The sequence below is a fragment of the Lynx canadensis genome, chromosome C1 (genome assembly GCF_007474595.2).
Source record: "Lynx canadensis isolate LIC74 chromosome C1, mLynCan4.pri.v2, whole genome shotgun sequence".
Taxonomy (NCBI): domain Eukaryota; kingdom Metazoa; phylum Chordata; class Mammalia; order Carnivora; family Felidae; genus Lynx; species Lynx canadensis.
In genome coordinates, this window is record NC_044310.1 from 6,706,475 (window position 1) to 6,733,240 (window position 26,766).

At 46.9% G+C, this 26,766-nt stretch overlaps 1 protein-coding gene across 7 annotated transcripts in view; it reads right to left on the reverse strand.

Moving 5' to 3' along the window:
* CLSTN1 (calsyntenin 1) overlaps positions 1 to 26,766 on the reverse strand; it is an 89,862-nt gene that overhangs the window by 20,852 nt on the left and 42,244 nt on the right. For 2 of the 7 annotated variants that reach the window (XM_030324099.1, XM_030324095.1), the window contains exons 2-9: positions 22,729 to 22,851; positions 9,895 to 9,924; positions 8,511 to 8,706; positions 6,907 to 7,115; positions 5,143 to 5,292; positions 4,814 to 4,999; positions 2,254 to 2,502; positions 1,763 to 1,884 (exon numbers count right to left, since the gene is read on the reverse strand). In XM_030324099.1, coding sequence (XP_030179959.1) covers positions 1,763 to 1,884; positions 2,254 to 2,502; positions 4,814 to 4,999; positions 5,143 to 5,292; positions 6,907 to 7,115; positions 8,511 to 8,706; positions 9,895 to 9,924; positions 22,729 to 22,851 — 1,265 coding nt within the window. Of the gene's footprint in view, positions 1 to 1,762; positions 1,918 to 2,253; positions 2,503 to 4,813; positions 5,000 to 5,142; positions 5,293 to 6,906; positions 7,116 to 8,510; positions 8,707 to 9,894; positions 9,925 to 22,728; positions 22,852 to 26,766 lie in introns of all 7 variants that reach the window. The other 5 variants (XM_030324097.1, XM_030324093.1, XM_030324101.1 and 2 more) reach the window with 3 other exon arrangements.

A 26,766-nucleotide genomic window follows, 5' to 3' on the forward strand; every position in this document is an offset into this window, starting at 1 on the left:
GATGTGGAGAAAAGAGAACACTTTTGCACTGTTGGTGGGAATGCAAACTGGGGCCGCCACTCTGGAAAACAGTATGGAGGTTCCCCAAAAAATTAAAAATAGAATTACCCTACGACCCAGCAATTGCCACTACTGGGTATTTATCCAAAGGATACAAAAACACTGATTCAAAGGTACACATGCATCCCAATGTTTATAGCAGCACTATCAACAATAGGCAAATTATGGAGAGAGCCCAAATGTCCATCAACCGACGAATGGATGAAGAAAGGTGGTTTATATACACAATGGAATATCACTCAGCAATCAAAAAGAAAGAAGTCAGAGAAAGTCAGTTATGTGAAAGAAGTCAGAGAAAGACAAGTATCATAGGATTTCACTCGTATTTGGAATTTAAAGAACAGGACAGATGAACATAGGGGAAAGGAAGGAAAAATAAGATGAAAACAGAGAGGGAGGCAAACCATAAGAGACTCTTAACTACAGAGAACGAACTGAGGGTTGCTGGAGGGGAGGAGGGTGGGGCGATGGGCATTACGGAGGGCACTTGTTGGGATGAGCGCTGGTGTTCTACGTAAGTGACGGATCACTAAATCCTACTCCTGAAACCATTATTACATTATATGTTAACTAATGTGAATTAAAAAAAAAAAAAAAAGATTCTCTCCCTCTCCCTCCGCCCCTTGTGCACACGCTCTCTTGCTAGTCTAATATAAAAAAAGAAAAGAAACAATCTGCTGTGATTTTAAAGGAAAGGTTTCCTCAGTGTACAGCGCCCCCTTGTTTCCTGAAATGCACCAATTGTTTTTCACGTGATATTTGCTTTTTATCACAGAAACTATTGGGAAAGCAGCTTTGCAAAAGATATGCTATCATCAAAAGGGATGTAACGTTACCTAATGGTGACACTGTAAACTCCCTCAAGCTAGTAGTTTGTGTGGTTTCTGAAAGATGTCAAGATTGCTGGCTCTCTGACAGTCTAAAATATCCCACGGCACCCCTAAATCTGCTGAAGCAACCCGGGGGCTCCTTGGCACAATTTGGGAGGCAAGGCTTTAAATAATGAATAAACAAATACAAGGGTCTCAATCCCAATTTTTCATCAAGTGCTGCAAATTTCAATAAACTACAACACAGTATTTTGAATTTAAAGCATATAATTTCTTTATATTAATACTAGATGTGTCAAATACAAACGTATAAAATGAAAAACGTAGGCTTTCAGAGGAAAGGAGTTCAAAGGATTTATTTGCTATCCTATAACCCACAAGTAATATAATAAGGTTGTTTTTAAACATCATCAGAAGAAACTAAATATGTACATTAAGACTATAGGTACTCGGGGCGCCTGGGTGGCTCAATCGGTTAAGCGTCCGACTTTGGCTCAGGTCATGATCTCGCGGTCCGTGAGTTCAAACCCCGTGTCAGGCTCTGTGCTGACAGCTCAGAGCCTGGAGCCTGTTTCGGATTCTGTGTCTCCCTCTCACTGTGACCCTCCCCCGTTCATGCTCTGTCTCTCTCTGTCTCAAAAATAAATGTTTAAAAAATAAAAAAATAAAAATAAGAAAAAAGACTATAGTTACTGTAACAGAACTGTGCCCAAAGTGTCTACATACATTGCAAACATTTTTTTATATTTTTATATTTATTCATAAATATAAATATACACTGCCCATAAATAATAGCTGGCCCTGTATGAAGCTGCAATACCTAGTTATACTCTCTGAAAGGTCATAAACCCGTGAGTTTTCCAGGCACTCACCTGATTCAATTTCCAGTGGAATTCTGCAGGTTTGTATTTCTTCTCTTCTGAAGGATCCTGACGGAGGAGGAAAGTGAGGCGGCAGCCGTGGACGTAGAGTGAATAATGGTGCCGGTTCATGTCTGCCGAGAGAAATCCTCCTGGTAAGCTGCCGACTTAATACCCAAAGGAGAAATAAAAGCTATTTCCTTAATGGATTTTGAAGACACGGTTCTATCATTTATCCGCATAAGTGAACTCTCCAGTCGGGCCAAGGCAGGGTTTGGAAACAGATACACTTGGGTTTTACTGAGAAGTGGGGCCCAACTCACGGAGTAAAACTAACCACCAAACGGCAGTACAGTATCTTGAGGACGGAGAGCCCTCGCACGGAACACAGAAAAACGCGTGTCACCGGGAGCCTTTCGGGGAAGAATAGGGGGGGGTCTTGCTTCCAGCGACCGCCGCGGCGGCCACTCAAGTACGACGCCCTGACTGCAAGATTCACCTACCTGTTTTGTCTGAACTACAGAGAATGGTCTCCTTCTTCCTGCCAAAAGGCCCATGCCTCATCCACACGGAAATCGTAAAAGGCTCTTTCGGGTTGACAGAAACGACACCATCTGGGATCCTCACTGCTTGGGTGCCGTTGAACTCGAAGACCTGGTCACTGTCGTGGCCGTTGTCAGTGGGGAGGCCGACAGTCCAGTTCAAGGACCCGCTTGGGGACGGGAGCAGCTCGGTGGTGCCAGACGCAGCGCCTAAGCCGACACGGTAACACTTAATACGCACAACGTGAGGGACTCGGAAGGTAGAAGAGTCTCGAGGCCACACTAAGGGCAACATCCTATCTTCCGGTTACACAATTTGCTAGCTTCTGCTTATGTTCCTTAAAAATAAGGGTTTTTATTTTTTTTTAATCATAAATAATAACTAACTGTGGATATTTGTGCTTAAAGGAAAAAAGGGGGTGCCTGCGTGGCTCAGTTGGTTGAGCATCTAGCTCTTGATTTCAGTTCAGGTCATGATCCCATGGTTCATGAGATCGAGCCCGGCACTGGGCTCTGCACGGAGAGCATGGAGCCTGTTTGGAATTCTCTCTCTCCCTCTCTCTGCCCTTCCCCCTCTTGTTCTCTGTGCCTCGAGAAAAAAAAAACAACAAACTTTAAAGAAAGGATAAAAGGAAGAAAGCATTACTTGTAATCCCACCCAAATATATCCACTATTTTAAAAAAAATTTTTTTTAAGTTGGCTTTCTACCCAGCATGGAGCCCAACATGGGGCTTGAACTCACAACCCTGAGATCGAGACCTGAACAGACATCAAGAGTAGGATGCTCAACCAACTGAGGCATCCAGGCACCCCCCAAATATATCCACTATTAACATCTGGGTGCAAACACTTCCAGTCTTTTCTCTACGAATATACACATTATAAAAAATAGAGTCCTATGATGTATAAAGGTACACACATTCCCATTAATATTTTTCTACAGCATATTTTTAAATGTCTGAGCATTTCACTGCACCGATATACTGTGACTTATTTAACTGATCTCCTTGGCAAACACTGAGACTGTCCCCACTCTTTTCTATGACAAACCCTGCCTTCACGAGGACCTCCGTGTGATCCACGATTATTCCCTTAGCATCAATTCCTAGAAATGGAATCAGTGAACCAAGGAACATGAAAAAAATCTCCAGCTGTCGTTACACACTGCCAAGCTCATTTTTCTTTTAAATGTGCCCACGGAAGAAGACTTTGGGAGCTCTCCTCGTCACCTGGTCCTCTGTTCCTAGGAGCAGCATGACCTCACATACGACCTCGGTCAAATGCCAGTGCCTGCCCCTTTCTTCCTAAAAGTGAGAACTTCTCCCCCTCCTCTCCCAACTGAATTCCTCAGTAAAAATGAGGTCAACACCACCTCCTTGGTGGGCCTGATGGGCACACTGAATGAAGGAAACATACAGAAATGCAGAATGTGCAGGAAGCAGTCATGGGGGAAATTCTTTCCATTCTGCCTTCCTAACTGTAAACTGTTCTGCTGAGAAAATGTTCACTTAATGCCATAAAAAATCATGGCACTGGAGAGAGAAAATAAATCTTAAACGTTACACTTAAATGTACATAGTTTAAAATATGTCCCAGACCTCTCACCTTCCATGTAGATTTCAGTACGTGACTATTTGGACCCAGAGTCAGGCAACACGGAGAATATTAACCATTAGGATAAGCCAGCAGAGGATAAACTCTTTCGTTTTGCATATTCCAGTTATGTAAGAAATCTAGGTGCTCAATCCTACAGGCTGTCTCAGGCCGGTGGAAAGACGGGGACATGGGAAAACGCCTCCCGCAGAGCTGACGCCAAGTAGCTCCTGAGGCACAAAATACCCTCTGAGCACGGACAGCTCATTTCAGTTACGGGGGTTTCGTTGCTGGCCAAGCGGCACACTCTTCCTCAGCATTTTCCACGACAGGCATCCATACCTCACCTCCGCCTCATTCAGATAAACCAGAAAAACACCCACAACTATTGGTGAAGACGGAGGGCAAGGCTTTGATGGGATTCGTAACCACGGGGTCTCTGGGTTTCACCTAATGTTTGTGGTAAACAATCTGCTGAGACTCAGAATTAGACGTGAGTGTCCATAGTTTCGGCTTTCTACTTCGCGTTTGCCAAAAGCTATTGCTTTATCTGTATTTTTGTCTTCAGTCCTTAGGTGCAAGGACATTCACTGAGCACTTCACTCATTTCAAACTCACTCTACTTACATAATCCCTCTCTTTTGATTATCCTCAACGTATGTTAGAGAAACACTTTCCTCGCATCACCGGCTCCCAAAATGCACACGCATGTAACACTCTGAACAGGCTGTAAGGGGTTTATGTACCTCCTGAAGCCCATCCAGCATGACAATTAGCCAAGGCAGTAACAGCCGTGTCAGAAAGTCAGAGTCTGTTCCGGTTTAGGGTTATAAACAACCCCCCCCCCCCGCCCCCGCCAACACACACACTCTCTTCCATCTGAAAGGGTGTCTCTCGCCCTCACCGAAGACCACCAGGCCCCCTTACCACACAGCCGGTGAAGAGACTGCTCAGAGTAGGTGTCACGGTCACAGCCTTTCCCGATGTGGCCGGTCTCCAGCTCTACCGTCGCCTGCACTGAGGCCACGGGTTCGTCGCACGTCTCCAGGTGGACATTTGGGAAGAGGGCCAAAGAGCCCGTGCCAGGCTCATATTCGATCCTCTCGTTCCATCCTGTGTGGGTCCACAAATCCGGGAAGGAGGGAAGGAGGGAAGGAGGGAAGGAGGGAAGGAAAGAGGAAGACTCATACTTTAGGGCCCTCTGCTATGTGATGTGTCAGAACAGGTGTGAGAGCAGAAAGGAGAATGAAGCTCACCTTGCCACCCTGGGGTGCAGGTGGGCTTGACGCTGACCTTCACCAAGACGTCTTCCGCTGCCCTTCTCTTCCCGCAGTCGTAGGCGGTGATGGTCAGCTTGTACTGGTGTTCTTTCCCATAGTTTAGCTTCTCTGTGTTTTTTATGTAACCTTCCAGAGGGGAAACAAACAACAGTGAGAAGGCAAAGTTTCCTGAAACACAAAGCACACCTGCTCTGGGGCACCTGGGTGGCTCAGTCAGTTAAGCAACCGACTTTGGCTCAGGTCATGATCTCATGGTTCATGAGTTCGAGCCCCGCATCGGGCTCTGTGCTGAAAGCTCAGAGCCTGGAGCCTGCTTGCGATTCTGTGTCTCCCTCTCTCTCTGCCCCTTCCCCAGTCACAGTCTGTCTCTCTCTCTCTCTCAAAAATAAATAAACATTAGAATATTTTTTTTAAATAAAAACACAAAAAACAAAGTACATGCGTTCTAAGTGTTATAAACACGGACACGGAAATCAAACTGATGCTCGAGATAATTAATGCTCGGTCTTGCTTTCCTGTGCTTGAACGCACACTAAATCCATCTTTAAGGGCTGTTGAAACAGAAGGAATGAATCTACACAATTCAACCTCCATTTATTCTTATAGTTTTTCTTCTTTGGTTTTATATGTGCTTTAAGATTAAGTAGTTAACATATGAGAGAATAAAGAAAAGTAATTCCAGTACTTCAAATACTAAATACTAGATGAAGCTGCATTAAATATTTCTTGCTCAAAGATTTACTGTGTGTGTGTGTGTGTGTGTGTGTGTGTGTGTGTGTGTGTCACAGAGAGACAGGAAGAGAGAGAGACTCCCTACCCCCACCTACTAGAACAGAAGCCTGCTTCTGAATATGGGTACAGACGTCTGCAAAGTGTTTGCAATGTCCGTAATTTCATCAAAGATTCTGGACTGTGCATTAACAACAGAGACACTGCATCACCATCAAGAGGCCATAACCTAATAAAAAAAAAAAGCTGAGCTCCAGCATGAGTTCATTCTGCTCAATTACAAAGGACTGGAGCACCTGGCAGTAAGGCAGAAACCTTCGTCTTCAAGATGAGACAGAAGATCCAAATCTAATGGAGAGCAGAAGACAGACCAACTAAAGGTCAGTCTTTTCAGATGCACTTTGATAGAGAAGTGAGAAGGTACAGATTAAAAACATGTTAGGTGGGGGGTTTTTTATTAGACCTTGGCGGAAGAAGCAAAAATAGGGCGCCCAAAAAAAGAACCCATGACTTCAGGTGCCAACAAAAAGGCTTTCAGGGGACAGAGTGAAAAAATATTTATCTGAAACTCACACACCATCAGGTCTCTGCTATGAAATGAATACTTGTCCCCTCCAAATCTGAATGCTGAAGTCCTAACCCCCAATGTGATATTAGGAGGTGGTGCCTAGGGGAGGAACTGAGGGTTAGATGAAGTCGTGAGTGTGGGGCCCCCATACCGGGATCCCAGAAGGCTCTCTCCCCGCTACGTGAGGACGCAGAGAGAAGGTGGCCACCTGGGAACCGGGACTCGGGTCCTCATCAGACACTGAATCTGCCAGCACCTTGATCCCGGTCTCCCAGCCTCCGGAACAGTGCGAACTGTTTACTGTTTGAGCGCCCAGCTCATGGCACTTTGTTACAGCATCCTGAAGGGATGGATGAAGCCGGTCTCCAATCTGAGTTTCGCCGACGTGCAGAACTGCCAGTGGACCGTCACCTTGGTGAGGAAGGCCTGTTCCTCTGACTCACCATCTTTGTCGATAGCAAACGGCACGTCTGGAGTGACGACTTCATAGCTGCATATCTGGCTGAACTGGGGGGAGCAGTCAGCGTCCACGGCCTCCACCCTCAGGATGCTGTCATACTGCTTCCCCTCGATGACGGTCGCTTTGTAGGACTTCTCCTTGAACACAGGTGCATATTCGTTCACATCGTTCACCTGAATATGGACAGTTGCTCTGGAAGAAGAAGAAAAAAAGCTGTGTGCTCGGTTTGTTTTTTTAACCCAAAGTACACCAGTTCTGCCCCATTTTTATGTTTCCTTTTGCTAGTATCTTATTTCATGAAGTTTGTATGATGGAGAAAAAAATCACGCTAGTCACTGTTGTTATTTTAGCATGGAGAGGACTTCAGAAAGTTAAAATAGGAATTTAAGTTGATTCTTCCAGGTCCTAGGAGTAAGACGGCTGGTAAAAAAAAAAAAAAAAAAAAAGGCAGTAAAATAAGAGACTTGGAGACTTGGGGTTTTCTTGACAATACAGGACGGGGCATGCAGAAGGGAGATAAACTAGATCAGACACAATTAGACCCAAAGGAAGAAGGAGTAAGACACAGAAGATGGGAAACGTGGATGGGGAGTCTGATCAGGAGACGGGAACCAATCCCGTCCTGCTTCTAGGGAATGGAGACGGCTCGCAGCACACTGTTGCCCATGACCCACTAACTGATCCAACAAACGAAGGTCCTCCAAGCGACCTCAGTGCTCCCTCCCTGGCCGACCCCGTGCTGCCCTTCCACCTCCCCATCTTGGGCATGAGAAAACTGAGGCACCACAGACTTGGCTACAAAGAGAGGAAAGGGTCAGTCTCAGGGCTATTGATCTGGGCGTGTTTCTGACTCAGACAGGATCTCTGACCCACAGAAGGCTTTTTCAAGGACAACAGTAATATCACACGGTGTGAAAAGGATGAGGAGTAGTTCTCTGGCACTCAGCACCCCCAGTGTGCACCAAGACCCTCCACACCCAACGCCGCGCATCCTCCTGACCCTCACGATGGGTCTCGTGGCAGCGTGCCCCTCTCTCCCTAGCCCAGGAGCCAAGTAGAAACGGAGACTCAACAAGACGAAACTTGCCCCATGCCGAAGGGACAGAAAGTGGCGGAGAAAAGACTGGAATTCTAAATCCAGGTCTAGTTCAGAGTCCTGTCTGTTCCACCAGCAGTTCTCAAAGGATATGGATATGAACATGTCCAGGATGGGGCGCCAAAGTCAGCCCGCTCCCACCAGCATGAACGAATGCTCTGCCCTTTGAATTTGCAGGAAAAAGAAACCTAACAACAAAATATCCTCCTGGAGGAAAAAATGGGCTTTCCCAATTTTCAGTGTAGAGCTCTAGTTTCTGTCACTAGAGTGCTGGGTGGGATAAAACTGCCCATTCATTTGCTTATTCGACAACTAATGCTGCAGGGTAAACAGACAGGATTCCTATCCTCAAGGAGCTTACAATTTCAGTGGAGAGCCAGAAATACCTTCTGCCTCATCTCTAAGAACACAGAAAGTCTCGGGGACACAGAAAGAAAGCAAGGGTCAGTACTGCTTTCTTCGCACGCGCTCTCTCTGATCAGCTTACTTACTTATGAGACTTTTTCGCGTTGGCGCCATCCGGCCCCTGGCCGCAGTCATAGGCCTGGATGGTGAATGTGTAGTCTTTCTGTAGTTCACAGTCCAGTTTCTCTTTTGAGCGAATTATTCCCTCGCCAGTGGACTTATCCACTACCACTGCATCAAAGGGGACATTCTGCCCATGAATTTTAAATCCACAAATCTCACCTAGGGAGTCAAAGCAGCGCAGGTTAGAATTTCTGCCGCCCGGAGTCTGCGTGCTCCCCTCCCCCTTCCCATACCTCCCCCCCAGAAAAGAAATGACAACAGTTCGGCAGCCAGGGGTTTAGAGGGTCTGTGGACAAAGCAAGGGCACTGTGCTTGGACAGGGATAAGTTCTGGGGCTTTAGTAAAAAGAAGCATGTTCTCGCTTTCCAAGCAACTTGCTTAACTTTGCATCCATTCATGCAGGAATACAAAAGAGAAAAAGAGAAAACATAGACAGGCATTTCACAGGAGTACTTAGGATGGCTCCAGGGTAAAAGTGGTCTCATTAGCAAACAGCCATGGCCTGGTAACGCAGAGAAACTGTCCCCAGCTACTGGGGACAGCCGGGCAGCGATTTTGATTTGGACCAGAGAGAAGGCTAAAATGCAGTTAAGTGTTGAGAGAGGAAGGAGGGTAACATAAAAGGTTCAGCACCGTAATTACAGAAATTCTGTCAAAAAAAAAAAAAAAAAAAAGTCAAAAGAAACAAGTCTTCCTGTGCAATGAGCCTGGCTAAAATTAGGGAATCAAAACAAACTACTAAATGAGAAAGGTAGAAATACCAACTTTTCAGGCATCCATTTCAACAGCTATGGTTTACTATGAAGATCGGTTCCATCACAGGGAGGGATTTGCTAGACTTGCCTTGGTTTCCAAAGCTAGCCTATCAGACCTGCGAAACAAGCCTGCCTGGGGACATCAGGACATCAGCACCTGGAAGTTGGCTCACAAGCTTAATGAGGGGTGAAATCTAGGTTTCCATTCTTGTCAGTGGGAGAACATTAAGTCTTTCGATGTATACGTAGATGTTCAAAAAAAAATGTATTTCATGTAAAAATAAGGCTGCACTCTTCCAAAATTACAACTCCTAGAAAATGGTTACAAAGTGAATCTCTTAAGTTCATTAAGAAACAAATGTACAGTATTATCCGTACAGTTCAAATGGATGTCTGATTTCTAGATATTTCTAACCAAGGGTTTGGTTACATACAATTTCCATCAATATATTTAAAAATAGAAACAAAGTAGGAGAATAAATCAGGGTAAAATAGCATGACAGTTTCTTCTGTTTAAGGGCTGATTCCCAATTTTATAAACAAAGTTAGTGGGTTAATATTCATAGGAGGGATAGAAAGAACCCTTTATCACCTTCTTTGGTGACTGTCACCTCAAAACTCTCTAAAGGGAGAAAAGATAAACCCATGTCAGTAATGCAGGAAAGAATAAAGACGGAACAATAAGGAAAAAAGTCAAAGATGCACATATTACACAGAAAAGCTTGACATAAATTCAACCATCAGCTCCGGGCCACTCGTAGACTCCCAACAGCAAAACCGGACCCTCGGCAGCAGAATGTCTCTGAACGCAACTTACCACAAACCACTATGTAATTTTGAAATTACCCCGACCTATAGATGAAATCTGCTACAAAGATTGATTCGTAACGCCCTCAGGCGTCGTTTGGACTTTTCTTCTAACCAACACTTTCACGATAACGGTTCATAAGTAAACATATTTGTTATTTTACAATTTTCGGATTTTTCATTTTCAAACTCAGTTCTTGCGGCTCGATTCTGGTAACACTCAACTCAGCATGAGACAAGAGGAAACAAAAAACAAACATTTGGAGCAAAGGGTTTGGCTAAATAACAAGGGCTTAAGGAACCCGACCAAGGCAACTAACGTAAGCCACCCCCTCTGGTAACCGAACACGTGCTTCACCGCGAACTGAAACCAGATTCATTGCTAGCTTTGGTGACGCCACAATGATCACGGCTTCTAGTGAAAACGCTGTCCTAACAAGTCCACACAAGTGGTGCCTGCTCACCCCAGGGCGGCTGCAGACGAGTTGTGACAACGTGCAGAGGCCAGGAGGTCAGGAGGGGACAGAGCCGGCTCACTGGGGCATCTTCTCTCCACAAAAAGCATCGTAGCCTGAATTCTCTTGCCTTTTAATGGCTTTACCATGTATCTGTATACCCACGAACAGTGTTTCATTTTGCTTGTTTTTAAGGTTTGAAAAATGCTATCACATGGTAGGCAACTTTTGTGACTTGCTTTTCCCCTCAGCCTTGTGCATCTAGGATTCATTCACCCCTGTTGGCGGAAGGCTATGGCGTATTTCTTTCCACCACCATGTTCAGCAAGAATCCAAGAGTTCTGGCAGGTCAAGTGCTTGAGACACCGCCTGGCTTAAAGAAAGCACCCAACAAATAAATGTTTGCTCTTACTGTAATTATTTTCCATCCTGTGACTATACCGTAATTCCAGTTTCCTGCTACTGAACTTTCTGTGGTAGAGATTTCTAACCACGCTTCCTGCTGTCGCTGTGGGTCTTGTGCTGCCCAAAACAGGAGCCACTAGGCACGTGGGTTAAAATTAAATTTAAATTCATATTAAAATTGAATAATATTAAAAAAAAATCAGTTTCTCGGGGCACGTGGGTGGCTCAGTCGGTTAGGCATCCGACTCCTGATTTCGTTCAGCTCACGTCATGGCCTCACAGTTTGTGGGTTTGAGCCCCACATCGGGCTCCATGCTAACAGCAAAGAGCCTGCTTGGGATTCTCTCTCTCTGTGCCCCTCTTCCACTCGCTCTCACTTGTATGCATGCGCTCTCTCAAAATAAACAAACAAACATTAAGAGAGAGAGAGAGAGAGGGGCGCCTGGGTGGCGCAGTCGGTTAAGCGTCCGACTTCAGCCAGGTCACGATCTCGCGGTCCGGGAGTTCGAGCCCCGCGTCGGGCTCTGGGCTGATGGCTCGGAGCCTGGAGCCTGTTTCCGATTCTGTGTCTCCCTCTCTCTCTGCCCCTCCCCCGTTCATGCTCTGTCTCTCTCTGTCCCAAAAATAAATAAACGTTGAAAAAAAAATTTTTAAAAAAAAAAAAAAGAGAGAGCGAGAAACTGGTGATCCAGATCCGCATAATCTGAGTTGGCATAACTGACTGACTTGAGGGTGCCTTCCCGACAAAGGCCGCTGCACAGGTTAGTGCAGATTTAAGACCCCAGGATGAGGTATCTGACTTGGAAAAGGCTACCTACATAGTGCACTGCTTAATAAAAGTATAAAGACACTCATTCAAGCAATGTCCTTGGGACTGTTTCTGATCATGAGATTATCATGAGAAGTGGAACTGTTTGCCAAAAGATGTACACTCCCTAAATCTCTCCTTCGAGATACCAGGCTGGGAGGAGGGAGGAGAACTCAGAGAGTAGGAAGGCGATGGGATGTTTTAATTTTTTTCTTAAAAAAAATTTTTTTTACATTAATTTATTTCTGAGACACAGAGAGAGACAGAGCACTACTTGGGGAGGATAGAGAGAGAGGGAGACACAGAATCCGAAGCAGGCTCCAGGCCCCGAGCTGTCAGCACAGAGCTTGACGTGGGGCTCAAACCCACGAACTGTGAGATCATGACCTGAGCTTAACCCACTGAGCCGACCAGGACCCCCTGGGGTGTTTTAATTCTATACTTCAGTTGTCCGGGGAGGCTTCGCTGATAATGTCTGAGTAGAAACCAGAGGGAGCTAAGGAAGCAAGCCACATGCTTATCTAGGGAAGAATTTCAAACAAAGGGGACAGCAAGTGCAAAGGCCCTGAGGCAGGCCTGGGCCTGGCCTGGCTTAGGCACTACTGCAGTGGCTCAGCGAAGGGGAGAGAAGGTGAAGCCAGACGAAGATGAGTAATGTGAAGCCATAGTGGCTGCTATAAGAAGTGAAGTTTGTCCTCCAAGTGAGAAGGAATGACTGGAAAGTTTTATGCAGAGAAAAAAATCAATATGGTTTATATTTTAAAGAACCCAACTGGCTGCCATGGTGAAAATAAATCAAATATAAGCAGCCAAAGGGGCTGTGCTGGCTGGCTCAGTTAGTAGAGCATGGGCTTTTGATCTTGGCGTTGCAAGTTCAAGCCCCATGTTGGGTGTAGAGATTAGTTAAAAATAAAATCTTTAAGAAAAAGATATGTGTATCTATATGGCAAAAATGGTTACTGGAGTAACACAGGCACGAGAAGCTGAAAGCCAGAACCAGGGGTGTGCAGGGTGGTGAGAAACAGATGCAGGGTGTGTTTTGAAAGTACGGACAATACTGTGGGATTATGAGCGAGAAACCCAAGGATTAATAAATTGCCTTCGGCCAACATGGAAGAGAAGGTCCGGATGGGGGAATGGGAATCCGAGCTTCAGCTGTGAACATGCATCGGTATTACAATCTGTTACAGAATCGCATCTCAAAGGTAGGAATATCCAATAAAAGAATATACATTGTTTCGAAACTCACATGTGTCTGGGCTGCTCTCTGAAAGACTGGATCTATTTATAATGAGCACAACAAAAGTGTGTACTTGTCCTTTCTACAAATCCGTGCCTGTCTGGAGTATTAACGGAGCTACTTGAATAACGGGCTATACCAAAAGTACGTGGCGCCTCAAGTCCATGGGTGCTTATTAAATTGCTGGCAGGCTGGGTCCTTCTGCCTAGAATGACTTGAAAAACCATCTGGCCAGAGGGCAGCATGGGCCTCACACTCGGGCGGACATGGGCTTTCTCTACCGTGTGACACTGCACGTTGTAAGCCTGCCACGCTGTCACCTGCGGACCTGGCGGTATACCCACTTGGCGGGCCCACCTCTTTCTTCCACCCACAACCTCGGTTTCAATGAGGGAGACAGGCCCGAGGGCAGCAAGGTGAGGGGCAAGTAAACAAAGGAAAATACTGCAGTCTTTCAGACGACATGTGGTAAGGGCCAAACACAGGCAGTCTCAGGAGGAAACGTGGGGGATTTTCAGGACCGGCAGGGCTTAGAAACCAGCTGGACAGAGAGAGGGGTCTGGGGTAACTCCCTGGGTTTTGGCTGATGGTACCAGTTAAGGAACTAAGGCCCAGAGGTCTGCTCCACTTATTCTCACCAACTCCCTGCTTGTTTCTTAGCTTGAGTATTTAAAAACATTTTTTTAATGTTTATTTATTTTCGAGACAGAGCACGAGCCGGGGAGGGGCAGAGAGAGAGGGGGAGACACAGCATCGGAAGCAGGCTCCAGGCTCCGAGCTGTCGGCACAGAGCCCGACACGGGGTTTGAACCCGTGAACCGTGAGATCATGACCTGAGCTGAAGTCAGATGCTTAACTGACTGAGCCACCCAGGCGCCCTTTGCTGGAATATTTTAAGGCCAGACTTTAATGCATACAATGTTCATTAGACAGACTTTCGTTAACAGAACTACAGCAACGTGGCTCAGCCAACAAAAGTAACAATTCCTGACGTATTTTCACAGTATCCAACTACACTCAGTTTACGATCTTCCTCTCCCCAGCCAGGGACCAGGTTGTTACGTTCTGTCCCCATTCTTTTAGGAGCTGATGTTTCAAGTTGTCATAACCCATTCTTCCCTCTTTCCTCCGTCCTTGTGCTTACAGCTCTATTAGTTACATACACATGACAGCTACCTACGTGTATTACAGGTGTCCCATGGCATCACACCCCGGTGACTCTGCCCCTCTGTGTTCCCAGGGCTTCTCCCCTGGACTCAGCCTTCCTCAGCCTTTGCAAGGAAGGACCTCTCAAAGCCACGTCTCCCACTCTATTCTTCCTGCCCTGCCCCTTCCCACCCGATTCAGACCACCTACTACCAATGCTCTGCCAGGTAAGCCCGCAGAAGCCCTGCTCTCTTCTTGTACGCAGGGCCCCACCAGCATTCCCGATGTCGTCTTCAGGTGTGCTGGCCTCTGAATACACAGACCTCTCTTCCCTGTCATTCCCCAAGAGCATCCGAAATAGTCAAAAGAAGTTTACTGAAGCACTTTTTTTTTTTTTAAAGCAAACCATAAAAACAGAATGACAGATAAACCCAAGAAAGTATACATTTGACTTCTCAATGTCCAAAGTCATGTCCAGGGTTCCTGGCTCACAGTGGTAGCCCTCCCTTTCCCGTTGAGAAACCTCGGTTTCAGGCTGGCCCCGCCTTCTCTCCACATCTTCTTCCAAACTGGAGTATGGCCCCGCGCTACGCGCGACACTGGAAGGGTGTCTCTAGCCCATCCTACGGTCTCCCAGATCCCAGGGAACCCTGCCCTCATATACGCTCCTTATGTAAGTCACTAGTGCCGGCTCGGACAGTTAGGGTTCCAAGAGAAAGGGGACTCCGATGAAAAGCCATCATCAGCAGCTCGTGGAATTGACTGCACGCCAGGGAAAAGGACTTGGAAACAGCCAGAAGCCAAGGCGGGGACAGAGACAGGACTCCCAGAGCAAAAAACAGCCTGGGTGGCTGGGATACGACAGCAAACAGCGTTAGTGTCTTGGACCCTCTGCTCAGTGTTCTCGTCCAAGAGGGAAGCATCTGGTCGGCCCAGCCTGGGCTTGTATGCGCTTGGCTGGAAAAGTCGGGGTCATGGACTGTGGCTCCACCAACCTGGACTCGGTGGGAAAGAGGTCAGGGGCCGTTAAGAAGTTGAAAATGGACATGTGCTGAGCAGCAAGTGTCCACCACGATGTCCCTGCTAATCCCACTCTTGTCCCTAACCCACTTCTCTCTATGCGGCCCTGGTGCCCATGCTCCCAGCTGCAGCCCAGCTCCCAGGCTGACCCTGATTTTCAGTGACTTCTGACTTCTTTGCTTACTGGTCCAGGCTAATTTCTGTCACAAGCTCACATGTTGCTCAGATCAGAGCAGTTTTCCAAGACGCCTTAAACGTGCCGCTGAGCAACAACCACCACACCCCCAAGGGTCACCCTGCACAACCCGAGGACACCGCCCTGGCGGCTCCTCACTGGCTACAGTAAGGCTCTCAAACGTCAGCGTGCCAAGAACAGCCTGAGGAGTTTGTTAAAAATGTGGTTTGTCAAGCTCCAGCCCCAGAAACTCTGACTCAGTAGCAGCTCTGGGGTGGAGCCCAATAATCTGCATTTTTAACGAGTGCCATCTGATGGTTCCAACGCAGGCAGGCCGTAGTCTACACTTGACAGACAGGCCTGTCCGTGGCTTCCGAACCTCGCTGTCTGGTTACAGATTTCTCAGGCTCTCCTGGAGGCACAGACTCAGCCGCGAGGACACCTGCACTGGACGCACGGCCTGGGAGATCCGGACATGGTGTAAACCCACATGCGCAGCACATCCCGTCTACTCAGCCTGGCAGTAGAGATCTCAAGGCCTGAGCGGACTTCAATCCTCCGCTCCTGGGCCGGGCGCTCACCCCGCCCACTGACTATTCATCCCTCCCTTTGGAAGCCCCTCTGGTTCCCAGCGTTGCTCCTATTTTCCCCCTACCTGCCCCGCGTTCATAAGCTCCACCCACCCTAACGCCCACTTACTTCTGTACCCTCTTTAACCAACCTCCTGTTGCCTTTTTAGGACGCCAGTCCAGACTGGGTGTTGCCTCTCTCACTGGGTATCTCCACTTAACTCTTTGTCAATGCTGGTTCTGCTTTCTCATCTAGATTACCGGCTGCTTTGAGAACAAGAACGCACTTTTATGCTTTTTTATATTCTCTAGGAGATCTGGCACGGCTACCTAATATTTACTGATTACTATTCCAAACCTCTCCTGGAGGCATCCAGAATGAATTCACTCTAGTCCATAACTTAACATGGAGTTTCTGTCCTAATGTCCAGATACTTAAAACCATTAACTCAACGGGGGCACCTGGGTGGCTCAGTCGGTTGAGCGTCCAACTTCGGCTCAGGTCATGATCTCACGGTTCGTGAGTTCAATCCCCAGGTCAAGCTAGCTGCTGTCAGCACAGAGCCTGCTTCGGATCCTCTGCCCCCCTCTCTCTGCCCCTCCCCCACTTGCACTCTTTCAAAAATAAATAAGACACTAAACAAAAACCGCTAACTCCATGGAGTACTGCCTTATTTTGGGCTGAACCACATGAGATTTCTGGCACTCCATTTTTTCAAATATTTGCTATTTTCAACATACAAAAATGGTGATTTCATTTGGCTTAACTGAATACATCCAACCGACTGCAGCAAAAACGTCTGCCTAGTTGCACATGTTAAAAAAGCTAAAGTGGGTGGTCATGTGCCACAGTCAACCCCACAGGCCTCATCAGGACACATGAGTCACACAAACTGCACAGAATACAGAGAAAAGAATCACAGATCTGTGTTGGTTCTAATTAAATATCAACAAAGATAAAGTTCCCATTCTTGCCCTGAAACTTCTTTCGGATTCTCTTTGTATCAGGATTGTTTCATCTTATAGGTTACCCGAACTCCATCTGGGAAGGCAGGAAAAAATGCTGACATGGAACCGGCTTGTACAGGGAAGAGCCTGAAAACAAGGGGCAGGGGCGGAGAGGGAAGCCTGGGCTCGTCGTACAGGCAGTGAGGCGAGAGGACGGTCAAAACAGCAGCACCAGGGCCTACACCGTATGGGCTCTTAACTCAAATATATCAAATATACAATGTATGTATATTTGTGTGTATATATACAACAAATGTATCAACTACACAATATATTTTCATACCCACGTCTACTCAGGATATTAGCAGATTAAGGAAAAGGGGTGAGTAAGGACCTGACTCATGTTAATTTCCTAAAATAGCTGCCAAGTACCGAGACTTTAGCCTCTTGATTTCCCCCATGAAAACAATCTGGCTAGACAGACCCTGTCATCGTTCAACACGAATGCCTGATTGGCGACAGTTTACAACGCACTCTAGAGACTAAGCTTCCGATGTTACACATGTATTTATTTGGGGGCTTTGACGAGTTACCTCTGGTGGTTATGTTACTCACACTCACATCCCGTGATGGGACACAACTGTGAACCGGGACGTCTCCAGAGTTTTCAAGGTAATGTCAGGGAAGTGCACACGGTGAATGTGTGAATCCACACTGGAGTCAGACCGTCTGGCTGGAAGGCAGCCCTGTCGCTTACGAGCTGTGCCATCGTGGGCAAAGCCGTTCGTGCCTCCTACGGATTCTGTGGGGCACAACCACCCCACCCCCCATGCTGGCCCGGGGGGTGGGGATTAAATGAAGAACAAGGCTGCCATGCCGCTGATGGACACGCTCCGTCCTCCCCTGCCTCATCAGGGAAGCCGGGAGTAGCCAGAGTGCCTACTGTAGGGGACTGTTGAGAAGAATCCGAAGAAGTAACCCACGTAAACCCCTTAAGACAGGCTCCACCACACTGTTAAGAGCTCAGCAAGTGTTGGATGCCACCACCACCCTCCCCAGCACCCTCATGGGGGTAAATCAAATTCAATGTCATTACCAAAATCAATCTAAGATCAAAATAAGCCTCCAGATCTGGCCTCTGCCTTACCCAAAAGACTACCTAAGAAAGTTAGTGAGAAAGTAGAACACTATGAAGACTATCACAGAAAAACGCAAACATATCTCTCACAGAATGTTAAACACAAATGTATTTTTTTAAGATTCTATTACTAATAACAATAGCAGCAAACACTGTATGTATGGAGCACTTACTACGTACCAGGCATTGTTTCAAGCTTTTCACATTCATCAGTAAATAAGCTAATAATCCCAGCATCCCATGAGGTACGTGACATTGCTATCCTTGTTTTACAAACGATCAAACTGAGACACAGAGACGGTGAGCGATTTGCCCAAGGCCATCCAGCCAGGAGTGGCAAAGGCAGGACTCAAGTCCGGGCCAGCCGGGTCTGTTCCTGATGCATCTGTCGGCTCCGGCCTCATGGGGGCAGTGTTGTGTGCTGCAGCTGGACAGGTACCAGGGCAACAGAGGAGGCACACAGCTGCTCACCCTGGGGCAGAGGGACAAGGGCTACGCTTTAGTGGGAGTAGAGACTCCACGCCCAGGTGCACACCCAAGCGCAAGGAAGACCTACGTCCACGCAAAAACTTGTGTGCTAGTGCTCAGAGCAGCAAGATTCGTGATGTCCAGAAAGTGGGAACCGTCCTAATGTGCGTCGGCTGATGAACATATAAGTGGGAAATGTGGTCTGTCCATACGATGGAATATTATTTGGCAATAAAAAGGAACAAAGGCCAGATGCGTGCTATTCCTGAAGCACAGGTGAAGCTTCAGACTACCGTGCTAAGTGAAAGACACTAGGCACAAAAAAATCCAGAATAGGCAAATCCACAGACACAAACTAGATTAGTGGTTGCCAAGGGGATGGGGAGATGGGGAGTAGCTGCCACTAGGTGCAAGGGTTTCTTTTCGGGGTGAGGAAAATGTTCTGGAATTAAATAGTGGTCGGGGTGCCTGGGTGGCTTAGTCAGTTAATCATCCAACTTCGGCTCAGATCATGATCTCACGGTTCGTGGGTTCAAGCCTCATGTTGGGCTCTGTGCTGACAGCTCGGAGCCTGGAGCCTGCTTCAGATTCCGTGTCTCCCTCTCTCTCTGCCCCTCCCCTGCTCGAGCTTTGTCTCTCTCTCCTTCTCAAAAATAAATAAACATTAAAAAAATTATTTTAAATAGTGGTTGATGGTCGCACACTCCTGTGACTATACTAAACCCCTGGGAACTGTATACTTTAAAAGGGCTGCTTTTTAATACGTGGACTATATTTTTTAAAAAGAATAGAAGAATAACTGCTTCCCCATGAAAATCTCCAGGAAGAAAGAACTGATTTACCTAACTATGGCAAATGCAATCCAATTAGCACTATGACTTGACTCTACGTTGCTTCTCTTTATAGTTTTTTAAAATCTCAATATGTAACTTTTGCACATCAATAAAAAACAGCTGGGAATCCCGTAAAAACATAAAACTTTGTAAGTATTATTTCATTCATGATAATACATTAGGTTTTGATAAATGATACAACAGCATTAAATCAAATGAGAAAGAAAAAAATAAACGGCGTTTTATTAACAGGACTTTTTCCTTCCAAGTTAGTGCTCAAGGTCTATTTCACTTCCTGCTTCCCTTGCAGCATCCTGTGGTGCCTCCCAGGGCCTCCTTGCAGCAAAGAGCCACTTGCCGGGCTCAGAATCCTGCCTCTCACACGCGCTGACAGATAAGGTCACCGCTCTGTGTCCCAGCTTCCTCTCCTGAAAACGAGGATGGCAGTCAGCCCCTGCGTTCACTGTTGTTCTGTTTGTTGACAACGACTTGTGCTAGAGCACAAAGCAGTCCTCTCTTGCAAGCCAGAACTCACCGTGCAGTTGCTACAGGGGAGAAGGAACAAGGTACCGAAAACAGGTACAGTGATGGTGGGGGTGCCCGACGAACGCGAAGGGTGGCTCCGGGACTGCAGAATCACTGAAGGCAGGGGATATAAGGGAAATCTCAGCTACACTGAATTAGTATTCTAATTTTAATGTTGCGTGAAACAAAGATGCCTTCTTTTCTCAGGTTTTTCACCGGAGAATACAATGTCTGCACTTAAATGTACTGGAACATCTCCAAAATCTGTACAAGTCTAGGGGGTGAGAGTCCAGGGGTGAACATGGCTCGAACGTCTTTGTGTTAAGAGGGTGTCTGAAACTGAGAACAAGGCAAGATCCATCTACTCTGACCCAAAATGTGGGGAGATGTTTGAAGGATTCCCATCTTCAAGCAGAGATCAAAGGAGCCCGACCAGACAAACTGTGGGCAGACGGTGACAACTGTGGACCTAGCAAAAGTTCTTTTTAAAAGGGCTATTTTGAAGATTATGGTTCTGACTTCAGAGGAACTAAGCTGATCGGCAGTGGAAGGAATCACATGTAAAATTCCTTAAATATAAAAACGTATTGACTTAAGAATAAATCAATAAATAAAACAGGGATGGCAGGAAGCATTCTTACCTCCTAAGATTGTTGCAGATTAAACAGACATTTGTAGAGCACTTAGAACAGTGCCAGGAACATTGCAAAGGCTTTATTTATTTATTATTATTTTTTTTATGTTTATTTATTTTATTTTATTTTTTTTTAATTTATTTTTTTGGGACAGAGAGACACAGAGCATGAACGGGGGAGGGGCAGAGAGAGGGAGACACAGAATCGGAAACAGGCTCCAGGCTCCGAGCCATCAGCCCAGAGCCTGACGCGGGGCTCGAACTCACGGACCGCGAGATCGTGACCTGGCTGAAGTCGGACGCTCAACCGACTGCGCCACCCAGGCGCCCCATTTTTATGTTTATTTTTGAGAGAGAGAGAGACACACACACACACAGAGCACTAGCTGGGGAGGGGCAGAGAGAGAGGGAGACACAGAATCTGAAGCAGCTCCAGGCTCCGAGCTGTCAGCACAGAGCCCGACGCGGGGCTCGAACTCACGAACTGTAAGATCATGACCTGAGCCGAAGTCGGGCACTTCACCGACCGAGCCACCGGGGCGCCCCTGCAAAGGCTTTAGAAACGTTCCCTATTATCAGTAACACGGCAGGAGGGAGCTCTGGACACAACGGGTGAACGGCTGGTACTTCACTGCGAGGCCTAAGGGAGTGAATCTAGCACTCCGGGCTGCAATCCTCTCAACATTTATGAAATGTCAGAAACGGGTAAGTCCACTCAAAAGCATAAGCTAGGGCATCCGATAAGGTTATTCACACAGCACTAAACGTCACACCCCCAAGGAGGCACCGTGCATACTAACTTCGTAGCTCACATGGGTCGCCCGTGTACACGTGTATACACAGAAACACCCTGAAACCCAGGCAGTTCCGGGGAAAGCGATATGCGATGCTAACATGGTCTTAAATCTAGGAGCAAACAAAACCAATCACCTCCGTGGACAAACACTGCGTGTGCTCACAGCACAGAGCGCTTCCTCGGAGTCCTGTCCGTCTCACTGGATTTCTCTGGAAAAACCAATAAACAAGTAAAACTAACTGGCCTCAGGTTACGTCCCTGAAAATGGGACACGGCACTCGAACAGAATGAAGGACAAATTCATTTTTAAAATAGCTCTTCAGAGGGCACCTGGATGGCTCAGTTGGTAGAGCATCCGACTCTTGATCCCAGGGTCGTGAGTTCAAGCCCCATGTTGGGTGTGGAGCCCGTGTAAAAAAAAAAAAAAAAAAAGCTCTTCAGAAATGACCTCACATTCATTTCCCTCAATTTACCACAGAAAAATTAACGTATGATAGAATGTGTACGAGTTAATTGAATTTTCCTTATCTGTCCGTAGGCAAAGAGAACAAGCACCCTCTTTCATGTGAGAAACTGTGTTCTGGAGAAGTATCAGGCAAACACTAGTCTTCAAAAATTAACATCACAACGTCAGTTTTGATCCTGAGACAGAGGGTGAAGTAACCCTTTTTCCCACCAGCTAAGGAAGCTACTAAGGTCACTGCGTAAAAGCAAGAGCATTCTGACTTGGCAAGTGCTATTTAATGTCACAAAGCAGACAACCTCCAAAGCAATCCTAGAGATCTCTTATGAACACCCAGGTTACAATCTTACGAGGCGACTCAAATTAAAAATTTACTGAAAGTAAAACCTGAGCCAAAAAGATTCTTCTATGAACACGGCTCCAACTTTTCAGCTTAGCCTCTTCCGGTACCCAAAATCCAAGCAATGCAAGGACAGTCCAGGGCGCAGTTTATCTAGGTCCTTGCCGCTCACGACCCAGCAGCACTAGCGGCCCCAGGTCAGAAAGGCAGATTCTCAGGTCCCCCCCAGACCCACTGTAGCCAAATCCGCATTTTTGTGTGTGTGACACCAGGAATTACGGGGCTTTTAGGAAGTACAGATGACACTCAATGTTACAGAGATTCAGGCGAACCCGAATCTGCATTTTTAACACAATCCTCAGGTGCTCTGTGCGCACGCTGGTCTGAGGTGCACTGGCCTAGGTGTTCCCGTTTCCGGTCACACCCAGGAATTATACAAGGATACAATGAACGTTTTGCCTTCCAAGAAGTACAGGCTTTTTTTTCAGCTGCGCCAACTATTAGAATTAAAAGGAGAAAATGCAGCACCCAGGAGCCACAAACACCTCTTAGCTATCAAGACATTTTCAGGGAGGCTCAGAAACGGTCCGAGTGGGGTGTGTGAAATGCTTCTCATCCAGTCGGGACTTTCGGGGAGAGAAAAGCCACGTTCGTACCTGCGAACCGCAGAGGTGCGTCTTTATCCAGGGCGATCAGCGGAGGGTCGAGGAGCACCGCGTTGTCGTTTTCTGTGACGATGCCATGATAGGTGGGCTCGAGCCACGGCTTGTGCTTGTTAACTGGGTTTAGAAAGAGAAGAAGAAGAAAGGAAATAGACCAGGTCAGAATTATTACTTTAAACTCAACTGCTTTTAAAGACATACGTCTATTACTAAAATAATTAAACCTCTCACTAGCCTGGAAGGCAACACTTGTATCTGTTGTTGCAAAGTTTCGTATCAAGACGCTGAAGGGGTCAAACTGTGAATTCCAGAGTCAGTGAGGTAGAAACTGAGTCTATGGAGCAACCAGAAGTAAGAAATAAATTGCTCTAGGGGCGCCTGGGTGGCTCAGTCGGTTGAGCGTCCGACGTCAGCTATGGTCATGATCTCATGGTTCGTGGTTCGAGCCCCGCGTCGGGCTCTGTGCTGACAGCTCCGAGCCTGGAGCCTGCTTTGGGTTCTGTGTCGCCCTCTCTCTCTGCCCCTCCCCCACTTGTGCTCTGTGTGTGTCTCTCTCTCTTTCTGTCAAAATAAATAAACTTTAAAAACAAAATAAATTGCTCTAGAAATAAAAAGAAAAAAGACTGATAACTATTATACACAATCTACTTCTGTTATCAGCCTGTCACAGGAAAGTTACAAAGAAAGATATACTATCATTTCTTTATAGCAATAGTAAGATAAGATTATTTATTTAAAATTAACATTACAAACAAAAACATAAAAGACAAGATTTATGAAAATAAAATTACAGAGCATAAATAAAACTAAATGCAAAACCTCCGAAAAACTTGACTGGAAACAGTGTTTACAAATATGTCACTTTTTTTTTTTTAATGTTTTCATTTTTGAGAGAGAGAGTGGGAGTGGGGGAGGGGCAGAGAGAGAGGGAGACACAGAACTGGAAGCAGGTTCCAGGCTCTGAGCTGTCAGCACAGAGCCCAACGTGGGGTTCAAACTCAGGGACCGCAAGATCGTGACCTGAGCTGAAGTCGGACGCTTAACCGACTGAGCCACCCAGGCGCCCCCTACAAGTAAGCCACTTTGAGGTCAGGCTGACTTGGGGTCAGAGTCCAGCTCCCCTCTATCATTCGCTGCATGACCTTGAGCACCAAACTGACCTCTTACTGTCAGTTTCCTCATCTGTGCACCAGGGACGTCCTCGCGATCCACAAAGCCAGGCAGATCACCGGAGAAGTGACCTCTTTGCTCCTTGGTTGGGCCCTGGAGCGGCTGCTTTCGTTCTAAGGGTAAGAACTGCCATCCTGGCCGTCAGCTCCCCGGACGGAATCGGAGCGAAATTCCCATCCATCTGTTCTGCCTGGGGCGGGGCTCCCAGCGGGCCCGTGTGAGACCTTCTCCCTGGAGGGCCTGGTCCCTCTCTGAACCCGTTTCCCCCAGCACGTTCTGGGCATTTCTTTTTACTTCCCCCTCACGCATGCCCACATTATACCCTCAGTGAATGGATTCACCATGGAGCACCCCAACTCAGCCCATCTAAGTACAAGGAATGGTGTGACACTTTATTCCCAAGTAGACAGTGCCTATGTGTTCAGTGAGCCACCCCTACTGAGTTCTTTTCCTCCGTGTAAGTCCATCTTCAAAGGTATCTAAAACTAAAACTCGACGTTTAACCGTGATGTGATAGTACTTCTTGGCCGTCGTGTGATGGCCATTACGTGATGTCAGGAGACTGGGACGATCGGAAGCACCTGGGCTTCCCCTGCCTTTACTCTGACGTGGAGTTTTCGGGGAGCGGTCATGTGTCCCATCCTGAACAAGCAGGCGTAGAAGGAGAAAGAAGCCACCTACCATTGCGCTAATTAAGGATGCGTTTACCAGACGTTTACATACGCCATATCCAAACCAAGAGCAAATCCCGCGTCTTCGCTTTCAAAGGAATCCAGACCCATGGCAGTCGCCGTTTAATGGGTACAGAGTTTGTTTTGTGACCTGAAAACAGTTCGGGGAACTGGCCGCGCAACAGGAGGAGTGATACTTAACACTACTGAGGCAGACACTTAGAAATGGTTACGATGGGAGGTTTTACGTGTGTGGTTATCAGTCTTCAAAAATACACACACAAGGGGCGCCTGCGGGGCTCAGTCGGTCAGGCACCCGGCTCTTGATTTCAGCTCACGTCAGGATCTCAACAGTTCGTGAGTTCAAGTCCCGCATCTGGCTCTACACCGACAGCACTGAGCCTGCTTGGGATTCTCGCTCGCTCGCGCGCTCTCTCTCTCTCTCTCTCGCTCTCTCTCTCTCCTCTCCCTGCCCCTCCCATGCTCATGTGTGGGCACTCTCTCTCTCTCAAAAATAAACTGAAAACACACACACACACACACACACACACACACACACAAAATCAGTGTAGACAAAGCCATTTCTCATCATCTCTGCTGCTCGCCTGGATATTTACAGAATCCAAGTGACCAGCCTCCCCCTTACCCTCCTGCACCTGCTCTGCACACGGCAGCCAGAGGGACGCTTCTAAACCGGCGGCGTGGTTCTCCACCTCTGCTCTCAGAGCCCACTGACACCAAATGTTACTGAGGACCCTAAGCAGCTTTTGTTTACGTGGGATCTATCCTCTCGATCCCTACCGGCATTTACTGCACTGGAAATTAAAATCAAGAAAAATTTGATTACTGGGGCATCTGGGTGGCTGAGTCAGTTAAGGGTCCGACTTCGGCTCAGGTCACGATCCCAGAGTTTGTTGGTTCAAGCCCCGTATCAGGCTCTGTGCTGACAGTGCAGAGCCTACTTGGGGTTCTCTCTCTCTCTGCCCCTCCCCCACTCACACTTTCTCAAAAATAAGCTCTCAAAAAAAGAAAAATTTTATCGATTCATTTTTAAAAACAAACCTATTATATGTTAACATAAATAACATTTTTATGAAAATAACTATTTTTGAAAATAGTGGTAACATTTTACAGTTTTGCAAATCTTTCTACCGTCTGGCTTCACAGAAGACGGCTGGGTCCTCACTTCTACCGCGGCCAGTATGCCACGCTGTCACATGTCACCCAGCCCCTAGAGAGCATCCACCGTGCAAGTGTGAGAGAAGGAGGAGGAAGGGAGGTAACATCGTGATGTTATTAAAACCGCTCTGACCTCCAGGGGCGCCTGGGTGGCTCAGTTGGTTAAGTGTCCGACTTCGGCTCAGGGCATGATCTCACAGTCTGTGAGTTCAAGCCCCACGTCGGGCTCGGTGCTGACAGCTCAGAGCCTGAAGTCTGTTTCTGATTCTGTGTCTCCCTCTCTCTGACCCTCCCCCGTTCATACTCTGTCTCTCTCTGTCTCAAAAATAAATAAACGAACAATAGCCAAATTATGGAAAGAGCCTAAATGTCCATCAACTGATGAATGGATAAAGAAATTGTGGTATATATACACAATGGAATACTATGTGGCAATGAGAAAAAATGAAATATGGCCTTTTGTAGCAACGTGGATGGAACTGGAGAGTGTGATGCTAAGTGAAATAAGCCATACAGAGAAAGACAGATACCATATGGTTTCACTCTTATGTGGATCCTGAGAAACTTAACGGGAACCCATGGGGGAGGGGAAGGAAAAAAAAAAAAAAGAGGTTAGAGTGGGAGAGAGCCAAAGCATAAGAGACTGTTAAAAACTGAGAACAAACTGAGGGTTGATGGGGGGTGGGAGGGAGGGGAGGTTGGGTGATGGGTATTGAAGAGGGCACCTTTTGGGATGAGCACTGGGTGTTGTATGGAAACCAATTTGTCAATAAATTTCATATATAAAAAAAAATAATAAATAAATAAATAAATAAATGTCAGAAAAAAAAAAAAAAAAACCGCTCTGACCTCTGGAGTCCCCTGGCAGGGTCTCAGGGGACTCATCCCCTCAGGTCTCCGTTAAACGTTCCCTCCTCCAGCACTCTGCCCCCACTTGCTCTCCTCCTTTTCTTCTGCTACTCATCGCCACACTGCTGGACAGAGGGCAGGGCGGGGGGTGCAGCCTGGGACG